Raw genomic sequence first — 10750 nt, forward strand, 5'->3', positions numbered from 1 at the left:
GGTGTCACAGCCGGTATTCAGGGCCTCGGGAAAGGGGGCAAGCGCAGGCGGCTGTAAGGGGCTCGGGGGCCGTTGGCTGGTGACCCGGGGCTCAACCCCAGGCTCTCCCCGAGGAGAAAACATCCATCACCGCCTTCTAACCCATCTTTGGTCTAGCTTGCGCCTCTGAAGTGGCCCGGAATAAAAGCCTGGTTGAGACGCATCTCTAAGCGTCTAGAATTCAGCAGAAAATGAAAAACAGAGAGTCTGGTTTGTGGCAGCCCATTTTAAAACAATTATACGCATCATCCCCCTCTCCAAACTAAGTTGATCTGAGCTAAAGGGTCTAGGAACCGGAGTGCATCTACCTGCAAAACACTGTCTCCGTGACATGACGTGTGGGTGCCGAGGGCAGACAGAAGCCCACGGCTCCCACCCGGGCAGAGGCCAGGACAGCAGAGGACCCAACTCTTGCCATGGCCTCCACCTTGGCAGAACACCTACATTTGTGTCTTTAAGCTTAATTATGTCTTTTTTTCATTCCAGACCTTTTTCCTCGCTTGTTGCCTGTGTTTAATTGCTGCAGCAATTAACATGTCTCCATTCAATACCAGCCGGGTCTCCACTGTGGAGGCAGCTGCTGTGGCCGTACCCCATTTCCCCAGCAGCAACGCTTTCAGATCCAGCACAAAGTAGGTGCTGTTTTTTCCTTTACTTTAAAATGTTTTGCTGGAAAAAAATCCCACAAAAGTTTTCCTTCAAAACCCAGTAAACCCAAGTAACTCCCAGGAGATACCCTGAGGCACCGCGGGACAACGCGAACCACGTGAACTTGACTGAGCAAGACAGCAGATGCTTTCACGGTTAGAACAAAAGACATCCTTAACATTTACGAAATGCCTTGCTGTTTTCATCAAACATTGCTGTTCTGCGGTTTATCCTACCGAGCCGCGGTCTCTGCTCACGGGTGCCCGCTCTGAAGCGTTGGCACTGCCACCATTAACAGCCCCTTCAAGTTCCTCGGATCCAGCAAAGCGACCTGCAGAGATCAGTGCCTTGACTCCGCTTACGAGACCTCGGTGCAGGTTTCTCCTCCAAGCAGCTCTGAGCTTTGCCTGGTTGCGGCACAGCCACTTGCATGACACTCCAGGCCGTTACGTATTTGTATGGCATTGTAGTTTTAAAGTACAGCATCGTAGGGTTTTTTTCACCGAGGCATTTAAAACAAATTTCTTAAAACACAGCACTGCAGTCATTGTGTAGGCTTTTGACATTCCTTGAGCGTCCCCACATCCTCCCGCAGCTCTTCCCCCTCAGGGACCAAGCCACCTTCAAATCAGAACTTACAGTTGTTTTTTCCCAGCTTTTTTTTTTTTTTTTTTAATTACCAGATTTTCAAGGAAAAGCTTCCCGGGCATGTAGAAACACATAACCAGGCTGCAACTTCTCCCTTTTTACATGAGTAGCTCCCTTCGTTCCAGAAACACCCATCCCTGAACTGGATCAGACACACAGGTTTCAGGAGCTCCATTACAGCATACCCAAAACTGCTGAATTTTTAATTGCTGCATAAATTCAGACTCAAGAGGCCAGAAAAACCATACAACAGCAAGCCTTATTGTTTGTATTCGTTGAGGGTTCAGTTACATTAGTTGAGGAGTACATAACCCAAGCAAGGGTCCTCCGTCCACCCCGAGGGTGCTGCACCGGCACCACCCATGAGGCTCCCACCCAGCCCGCCAGCACCGACCGCCCCGTGCAGCCAGGACACGGGTGGGCAGAGCCCAGGGCCAGCCCCGCCGGGGACGCAGCAGGAGCTCAGCGATGGCATGACACCAACTCTTACCTGGCGCCAGGTTTTAGCTCAGTGGCATTCAAAAGCTTTCTCCAATTCAACACGTATCTTGATTATCCAAACTTGCTCCTTACAGGCCACAAGGCACTAAAAGGATCTTCCACCACTCTCTTCATCATGAATAATTAACTATCAGTGCTACTCGAGTCAAATCCTGCCATCCCACCCTTCCACTCTGCATGGTGTACCACCACTTCAGGTCCCACTGGTCAGTGATCAGCTGAAACCTCTATTCCAACCCCCACCACACCCCCTTCCAAAGGCAAGGCCCATCACCACTCTGGTCAGGGACGTTTTGGGGTTTTTACAGAATCACAGAATCGTATAGGTTGGAAAAGACCTTTAAGATCATCGAGTCCAACCGTAAACCTAACACTGCCAAGCCCACCACTACACCATGTCCCTAAGCACCTCATCCAAACGGCTTTTAAATACCTCCAGGGATGGGGACTCAACCACTTCCCGGGGCAGCCTGTTCCAATGCTGGACAACCCTTTCAGTGAAGTAAAATTTCCTCATATCCAGTCTAAACCTCCCCTTCAGTCTCCCCATTTCCCCATCCCCAGCGCAGCATGGTTAAGTACTCACAAGCTCCTACGTTCACCAACCTCCACTTCACCACGAAATACTTCAGTGGAGACTTCCCCTTCGCCAGCCTTTTCACAGCATATGGGAACTGCTCTGCAACAATTGTCTTAGCTCATTAATACTGTAGTATTTCCACTTAGTGCAAAGCAGGACTGAAAGACATTCCTACAAGTTTTAAGGAAGCTAGTACATCTGAAATTACAACGCTCCCTCAATATGCTTAAGCTTTTCAAAAAATGAAGTCTACCCCATAAACTGGGTGACGACTCAGGCTAGCCAGAACGCTTTCCAAGCCCCTGCTCCAAGGGCTGCAGGATCAGCAGCGACGCTCTACCACTGCCCTCCACGCAGCCATCCGACTGTCAGAGCAGGCTGCTGGCCTTTGAGGAACGGTAGGATTACTCTTGGGCTGTTGCTGTCAATGCAGAAACAGCGGGGTCAGGACCTGGGAACTACTGGGCACAGCAGCATTATCAAAGCCTCCCAGCAAAAAAACAATTGCAGTTTTGCATTACACATGCATGCTTATGCAACCCTGGCAGCTGTGTAACATCTGCAGATCAGCACTACTTCAGCCAGTCATGAGAACACTTCTACAACCTCGGGGAAATCACAGCTGAAGGACTAGTTATGCTTGCCAGGCACACGTAAGCCTTGCGTAAGGCAGTTTTGCAATACCTTTTAACTGGAAGCTATTATTAGACAGCTAGACCTATTTAATGGCATGAATAGTTGTTCACATAACTTGAGACATGAACTTTTGTGGATGCAACAGCTTTATTGGAATGAACAAGTGCAGAGAAGCTTTTACTTAGAAGCAAGCAACAACCAGCCAGTTCAATTACCACCCCTCAGGCGCAACACCAAGTGCAGAGTGGATTCCTTCTGGATGTTGTAGTCGGACAGGGTGCGCCCATCTTCCAGCTGCTTGCCAGCGAAGATCAGCCTCTGCTGATCAGGGGGAATGCCCTCCTTGTCCTGGATCTTGGCCTTGACGTTCTCAATGGTGTCACTGGGCTCAACCTCCAGGGTGATGGTCTTGCCAGTCAGGGTCTTCACGAAGATCTGCATGCCACCTCTGAGACGCAGCACCAAGTGCAAAGTGGATTCCTTCTGGATGTTGTAGTCAGACAGGGTGCGCCCATCTTCCAGCTGCTTGCCAGCAAAGATCAGCCTCTGCTGATCAGGGGGAATGCCCTCCTTGTCCTGGATCTTGGCCTTGACATTCTCAATGGTGTCACTGGGCTCCACCTCCAGGGTGATGGTCTTGCCAGTCAAGGTCTTCACGAAGATCTGCATGCCACCCCTCAGGCGCAGCACAAGATGCAGAGTGGACTCCTTCTGGATATTGTAGTCGGACAGGGTGCGCCCATCTTCCAGCTGCTTGCCAGCGAAGATCAGCCTCTGCTGATCGGGGGGAATGCCCTCCTTGTCCTGGATCTTGGCCTTGACGTTCTCAATGGTGTCACTGGGCTCCACCTCCAGGGTGATGGTCTTGCCAGTCAGGGTCTTCACGAAGATCTGCATTTTCCTCTGGAAGAAGAGAAACCGCTGCCCTTCAGTCGCTCGCCCCCCCGGGCAGCACCAGCCCACCTCCTCCCCGAGGCCCCGCGCCGCCGGGGCAGCGCGCGCTGCCAGCGGCCCGTCCCCGCCCTCGCCCTGTGACGTCAGAGTGGAGGGACCGCCCACACGCCCGAGAGGGGCGGAGCCACCCGCCCCGTTCCCCTTCCCGCCCAAGGCGCGCGCGCCCGCCACCATCTTGAGGGGCCGCTGCGCCTGCGCGGCCGCCATTTTGCCGGTGGGTGCCCTCCCCTCTGCCGCCCCTCTCCACCGCCGGCTCGCGGGGCTGCCGCTAATGGGGAGGGGAACGGCCCGGCCCACGGCCCGCCCGCAGCCCGCCATCCCCTCTAGCCGCGTCCCCTTTCCCCTCAGCGCGCACACACCTCCCGCCCGGCCACCCAGCACGCATCTAAGCCCTGCCGCCGCCACGACAAGCGGCTCTACCCTCCGCTTTCCCCGCGGAGGCACGGCGAAGCCGAGCCACGGAGCACTCACCGCGGGGCTCGCAGGCCAAGCCGACAGCACGACACTCCCCGACTCTTACCCAACTGCAACTGCGCCACCCATGCCCCTCCCGCCCTTTATATAGCCTCTGCCGCCCCGCCCCTGCGGCTCAGATCACTCCGCCAGGCACTATTTTTCCTGTGGCGCGCGCCGCAGCTCTACTGTGCGGGTGGAAGGAAGCGAGGCCCGGCGGCGCGGAGGAGTCAGCGCCTCGCGCGGTGATGGGACCGGCTGGCGGGGGGCGGCGGTGAGTGCGCAAAGGAGCGCGGAGGAAAACCTGGCGTGGAGCCGCCGGAGCGGGGCCAGGGCCTGTGGTGCCTCCGCGAGCCGAGCCCTCTCGGCTTTGGAGACGCCCCTGTGCTTAAAGCTTCTTGTTAGAGCCTTACGTTTTATTCGGGGACGTAAACCCTTACAGTTGCGTCCCTGTTGCGAAAGCGCCTCCTTGATTTTCTTCCCTGGGGCAGGGTGAGGGGCAGCTCTGCCTGTGGACCTTGCTGGGAGGCAGGCTCTGAGGTGCCAGCAGGGAGAGGGACCGTTGTTTTAGTCCAGAGGAAGACCCGTATTTCTATTTAAGAAGTCTCCGATGTCTTTCTGAGGGAGAGAAGCGGCAGGGGAGCATGGTCTCCCCCACCCAGGACCGGGACCGGTGTGAGGAGGCACAAACCCGCTGGGACTGGCACAGGTGAAGCCTGCAGTCAGGTTTGTGCCAGGCCCTCTGTGCCACCATGGCCTGTGGAGCAAGGCACAGGGAGAGCCCGTTGGTGTCCAGCCGCTGTAATGATGCGGGGATGCCGGGCAGGGCCCGAGGCCGGAGCAGCCTGAAGGGCAGAGACTGCAGCAGGGCAGGGAGGCTGCAGGAGGCTCCTGCCAGGGGATGGAGATCAGGCAGCCCGGAGAGGGGAAGTGAGGGACCAAAAAAGGCCTGATGGACAAAGAGATCCGAGTCCTGCAGACAGTCTGTCTGCCTGACATATAATCAGTCAGTGTATATACATATATATGCACACATAAAGTGGAGTATGCATCTGAGATACAATAGAGTTTACAATGGAGTTTATAAGGCCTTGCCGCTGGGGTAAACTCAATCATAAATAGAAATAATGCCTAATTCTTACTCTGTTCTCACTTACAGAGCACCTTCTGGTAGATCTCTGTTGCACTCAGTTGGCTCCCATGCCATCCCAGTCAAACTATACAGCAATTCAAGGGCATAGCTGAGAACAACATGGGGCTTTGTTTGCAAGATTCACGAGATGCCATTCGGTTCAATCCGCCTACAAAATCCTGCGTTTGCCGGCACCCAAGAAAAACTGCTGCCTACGGAAGGACGAAGATATCACCCAGGGCTGCACACCAGTAGGAAGGGAGCAGAGGCCCAGCAACAGCTTTGTGATTGGTTTGAGGGAAATCGGCCTGCGTTTGCCTGACACATGGAGCTTTTGTGGGAGGGGAATGCTCTGGGGAGCTTCTCAGCCTCTGCTGCCTTGCGTTTGTATTAAAACTCAGCATTGCCATAGGAATAATAATCTCAGACACCCAGGTCGTTTAGCTGGGGGGAAAAAAAAATCCACAAAAGTCTTTTGGTTTCCTCTCAGGTTAGAATCGTGCTCAGTGGCTCGTATTGTGTGCATTCGGAGTTGTATAAACATAAAAGATTGGAATAGCCTTTAAGGTTTAGGTCTTTCCCCATCTGGAAGTGAATAATAATGCTAAACTTATTCTTTTAGTTACAGAGTGAGCACTCAGGACTGGTCTGAAGATAGTCAAAACGGCACACGGCAATGCATTTTGTGACAAGATGGGAGTTTTGTAACGGGAAGAAATGAAGATGATACAGTGCTGTTCTTCATCTAATTAGGGTAAAGGAGCCAACCACTGAGCATCCCGAGTGAGTTTGTACCTGATGTCTGAATCAAATGGTGGAGCAGCACACCCCTAAAGGTTCAGGTTTGTGTTATATTCAGATCGCAAGGCAGATGTTAGGCCCTAATGCAACAGAGTCCGTAAATACGTCTGGCTGGTTTGCAGATCAGTGCTTTCCCCAGCTGGGAGGGGCTTTCTGTGAACAAAGCCACTCCGTGTTTCTCCGACACTGTCTGTACAAACAAGTACCCCTTGCTACGATTTCAAGACAAGCTCGGTGAACAGTAGGATGTTGGTCCTAACAGACCATGACCTATTATACTGACAAATACTGATTTCCTGTGCCAAAAAGTCTGTTACTTCATGCCTGTTACTACAAACTCTCTGGGGTGGGAACTGTCTCTTTCTTGTATTCATGTGCAGGGTATATTCCAGAAGTACAGCTGCCCAGAGAGATCCTGTCCAGGGAGCTATTTACAACAGGGATCTTCACACTTACCAGTGCTGTAGCCAACATTTGGCTCAAAATAACAGCTACAAGTAACACGAGTAAATAAATAGCACAAGGAGCATTTCAACCACTCTGGCAGGAAATGTCATTTTACATCTGTCGCTAGTCAGCTCTCCCTACAGAGAGAGCTGGATACGCCGTTGATAACCGAACAGTGCAGATAAAACAGCTGGTAACTGAACTGTGTAGATAAAAGCTGTTTCAAGCTCTGCGTGGGCTTTGGTCTCTCTGTGCCGTACCTTTCAGCCCTCCCAGCTCTGAAGAGTTTCCTGGGCGAGACAGAACCGTGTGAGCCCGGCCAACCCAAGCAGATCAAAGCAGGGAGCTTGTTTCCCGAGCGCTCCTCCCGACCTGCTCCGAGCGAAGCCAAGGGGCTGCCCGCGAGGCTCCAGCTGGAGCAGGACAGCAGGGGTGGGCAGCCACCGCAGAGCCAGCGCAGGGCCAGGGGAGAGCTCCTGCACCGTTGCCCGCAGTGAGTGCAGGCACCTGCGGCGTCCCGGCTTTTGTGCCTTCTCCTTTGGCTCTGGCCCTGGGAACGTGGTGCAGAGACCCGGAGCCAGCTCTGTGCCGACTGTGGGTTTGCACGTAGCCAGCTCTGCTAGGTTCTGAGGGGAAGAGGCGTCAGGCAGGGTTAGCAGGCCAGCGTCCCCCTGCATTTCAGCGTTTGATGTCCTTTTGGGCAGCTCTGCGTCTGCAGGGCCTTAGTGTGGCAATGAAGTATCCAGAGAGACACGAGAATCTTGTGTGTTTGCATAGTCCTGAGGAGAACCAAGTGACCAAAAAAAGCCATTTTGTGCCCACTGGCAAACTGCCATCGTGGGCCTTTGAGGACAGCACGTTCACGATGCGGGTTTCTGTTGTTTAATGTGATGTGGCAACTTTAACCCCGGATAAAAGAAATCATCAGGGGGACACCCACACAACCTCCCCCTCCCCCCCCAAAAAAAAATTTTTTTAAAAACAGAGTGGAGATGCCGGGGATTGAACCCGGGACCTCATACATGCAAAGCATGCGCTCTACCGCTGAGCTACATCCCCCGCCGCTCACCGCCCGCCCTGCCTGTTGGCAGGTCCGCAGCCGGCCGGGGCCGCGCTGCCCTTCCTTGGCGCGGGGGGAAGCGGCGAAGGGGCCGTGTGCGGGGAAGGCAGGGCCGAGAGGGGCCTGGGCGCGGGCAGCGGCCAGGCAGTGCGGGCACACGGGCAGCCGTGCGGCTGCCAGGCCCGGGATCGGGCTGCGAGTGCTGTACGGCTGTGTACAAAGCCCCGTGTGAACTTCAGACAGCTCTCAGAAGGACGGGAACGCTCGGGGGTCGCACACAACACTCTGCTTTTTTCTTTCCCTCCTTCGGAAATTAGAAAAATCCGTGCCGGAAGACAAAAAGTAACTTAAAAAGACTTTTACAACCTCCCCGTCGGGGAATCGAACCCCGGTCTCCCGCGTGACAGGCGGGGATACTCACCACTATACTAACGAGGACGGCCTGGCGCCGTCTCCCGCCCGGCCGGCCATACCCGAGACCCCGCCGCTGCGAGGGGATTTACCGCGGCGCCCCCGGGGAAGCGCTTCCTGCCGCAAAACCCCCGCACGCGTGAGCGCCTGCCGTGACACGCGCGGCAGCCGCCCCTCGCCCGCGTCGCGCAAGGACCCGCCGTCACCCGCGGGGTGGAAAAAAAAAAAAAAGCTTCTGCCGAAACCCGGGATCGAACCAGGGACCTTTAGATCTTCAGTCTAACGCTCTCCCAACTGAGCTATTTCGGCGGCTGGGAGCCCCCACGCTGGCCGCGGATACGACCCCGCCCCGCGCACCCGTGGGTGCCTGCGGCCCCGGCTGCTGCCTGCCCTCCCCACGCGGGTCAGCGCCCGGCTCGTGGGGCTCTCAGGGGTTTCCCCCCCCCCGCCCCTTCCTTCGCCCTGCTTTCCGGTCCCCCGCAGGGCGGGGATGGGACCCCGGCAACGCCCCCCATACCAGCAGCGGCACCGGGGTGCTCGGAAGGCAGCCGGGGAAGAGCGGCGGACCCCGATCCCCCGCCCCCCCATAAAACAGCAGCTCTGCCCGCCGTACCTCGCCGCCCCGCGGGGGGGGGGGCCGCGGTCCCGCCGCTCCACAGACCCTGCCCGGCGCGGGGGCCGCCCGGGGAAAACGGCAGCTGGAGCCAAAATAGGCAACCTCCCCGTCGGGGAATCGAACCCCGGTCTCCCGCGTGACAGGCGGGGATACTCACCACTATACTAACGAGGACGGGCACGCACAGCACTTTTCCCGCCTTCCAGGATAAGAACGCAGCCGCCTCCCGCAGCGCGGGGCCCGCCCCGGCAGAGCCGCTCGCGCTCCCCGCGCCGCTCCCGCAGATGCTGCCGGGGCCGGGGCGCGGTCCGGGAGAGGCGGAGCGGAGCGGGGCTGGGCTGAGCTGAGCTGCCCGCGGGGCCGGACGTGCGGCCGGCGGCACGGCCTGTACATGCCGCGCAGAGAGTGTGCTACGGCGAGGGGATGTAGCTCAGTGGTAGAGCGCATGCTTTGCATGTATGAGGCCCCGGGTTCAATCCCCGGCATCTCCACGTGTTTTTATCCCGCCTTGGGGGAACGAAAGGCTGAGCTCCCTGCCAGGCCAGTTGTTTTGCTTTCCCTTCATCAGGTTTTCCAAAGGAGCCGTAATTTCAGTTTTGTAATTTGTAAATAGGTTCGATGCTTTCCTTTTTTTTCTTCCCTCCAATCTTTCCTTCTGCTGCAACTCCTGCTAGAGAAAGGAGCCCAGCCAAGAGCTCCCAGCACCCTCCTGCCTGTGGCGATTGCAAAACGCTACGGCATTGCAGCATTGACGTTATAAACTCACAGCTACAACAGGGTATTTTCCTTCTTGCTAGAAAACAAAAGCTGATGTTTCATCAGCATTAGATATTTTTAACACTTATTTGTGTCCTGGCCCCCAGCCCCTGCAGCGTGTGGGAGCTGTGGGTGCAGGCATCCAGCCTTTTCCGTGCCTCCAGAAGGTGGGGACAGGAGGGTCGCTGCCCACACCTTCTCATATCACGGTGTTACAAGCAAGCAACAGCAAATCAACACAGCGTGAGCGCAAAGTTTACCAAAGAGGAAAAAGATCAGGTGAAAGGGAAGGTAAACTCAAGCTGTACATTTTCTTCTGGGACTACCACAATTTCTTGCTGCAAAATTAGCAGATGGCATGGTTAAAGCCTGCCTCATTTCCTAAAAGCTGCTGCATTCCCAGAAGCGCTCCAGCCCATGAAATGCAGGGTGGCTCAGGAACACCAGACTATACAAAACAGCACGGGCAAACCATGTGGCAGAGCAAAGGCACCAGGAGAGCCGAGTGCTTGCAGCACCAAGCCAAGTAGGAGGAGAGATTTGAAAAAAAATTATTGAAAGCAAGATTAATGGATACTCTGAACTCATGGCAAACTCCTAGAGAAGCAGGAAAATAAATATTAGGACTGTACTGTGTCTGACTGGGCTGGAGTTGATTTCTTCATAGCAGCCCACATGCTGCTGTGTTTTGGATTTGTGACTAAGACAGTGCTGATAACACACCGGTATTTTGGCTGTTGCTGAGCAGTACTTGCACAGGGTCAAGGCCTTCTCCTTCCCCCCCTCTGCTTCCCCCATGAGTAGGCCGGGGGTGGGCAAGACGCTGGGAGGGGACACAACCAGGACAGCTGACCTGAGCTGGCCAAAGGGACAGTCCATGCCAGGTAGTGTCACGCTTGGATACCAGCTGCCCATCGAGTGATCGCCTCTGCATCATTTGGATTTTTTCTTCTTCATCTTCTTCCCTTCACTAATTAAAATATCTTTATCTCAACCCACGAGTTTTATCACTCTTGCGGTTCCTGTCCTGCCAGAGGGATAGGGAGGGAGCGAGCGGCTGCGTGCTGC

At 55.3% G+C, this 10750-nt stretch overlaps 1 protein-coding gene and 5 non-coding genes across 6 annotated transcripts; 1 reads left to right on the plus strand and 5 right to left on the minus strand.

Moving 5' to 3' along the window:
• Positions 1–3180: 3180 nt before the first annotated feature.
• Positions 3181–4631, minus strand: LOC142416513 (polyubiquitin-B-like). Its single transcript, XM_075516141.1, is given in 3 exon segments — positions 3181–3300; positions 3302–3955; positions 4478–4631. Coding segments are annotated over 2 exon segments (675 nt in total). The 5' UTR covers positions 3950–3955; positions 4478–4631; the 3' UTR covers positions 3181–3273.
• Positions 4632–7826: 3195 nt separating this feature from the next.
• TRNAA-UGC (transfer RNA alanine (anticodon UGC)) lies at positions 7827–7898 on the minus strand. The gene has a single exon. It is a non-coding gene; the product is annotated as a tRNA-Ala (tRNA).
• Positions 7899–8265: 367 nt separating this feature from the next.
• Positions 8266–8337, minus strand: TRNAD-GUC (transfer RNA aspartic acid (anticodon GUC)). The gene has a single exon. It is a non-coding gene; the product is annotated as a tRNA-Asp (tRNA).
• A 209-nt stretch (positions 8338–8546) lies between these two features.
• Positions 8547–8619, minus strand: TRNAF-GAA (transfer RNA phenylalanine (anticodon GAA)). The gene has a single exon. It is a non-coding gene; the product is annotated as a tRNA-Phe (tRNA).
• Positions 8620–9028: 409 nt separating this feature from the next.
• Positions 9029–9100, minus strand: TRNAD-GUC (transfer RNA aspartic acid (anticodon GUC)). The gene has a single exon. It is a non-coding gene; the product is annotated as a tRNA-Asp (tRNA).
• Positions 9101–9345: 245 nt separating this feature from the next.
• TRNAA-UGC (transfer RNA alanine (anticodon UGC)) lies at positions 9346–9417 on the plus strand. The gene has a single exon. It is a non-coding gene; the product is annotated as a tRNA-Ala (tRNA).
• Positions 9418–10750: the final 1333 nt, after the last annotated feature.

The sequence above is a fragment of the Mycteria americana genome, chromosome 13 (genome assembly GCF_035582795.1).
Source record: "Mycteria americana isolate JAX WOST 10 ecotype Jacksonville Zoo and Gardens chromosome 13, USCA_MyAme_1.0, whole genome shotgun sequence".
Lineage (NCBI taxonomy): Eukaryota > Metazoa > Chordata > Aves > Ciconiiformes > Ciconiidae > Mycteria > Mycteria americana.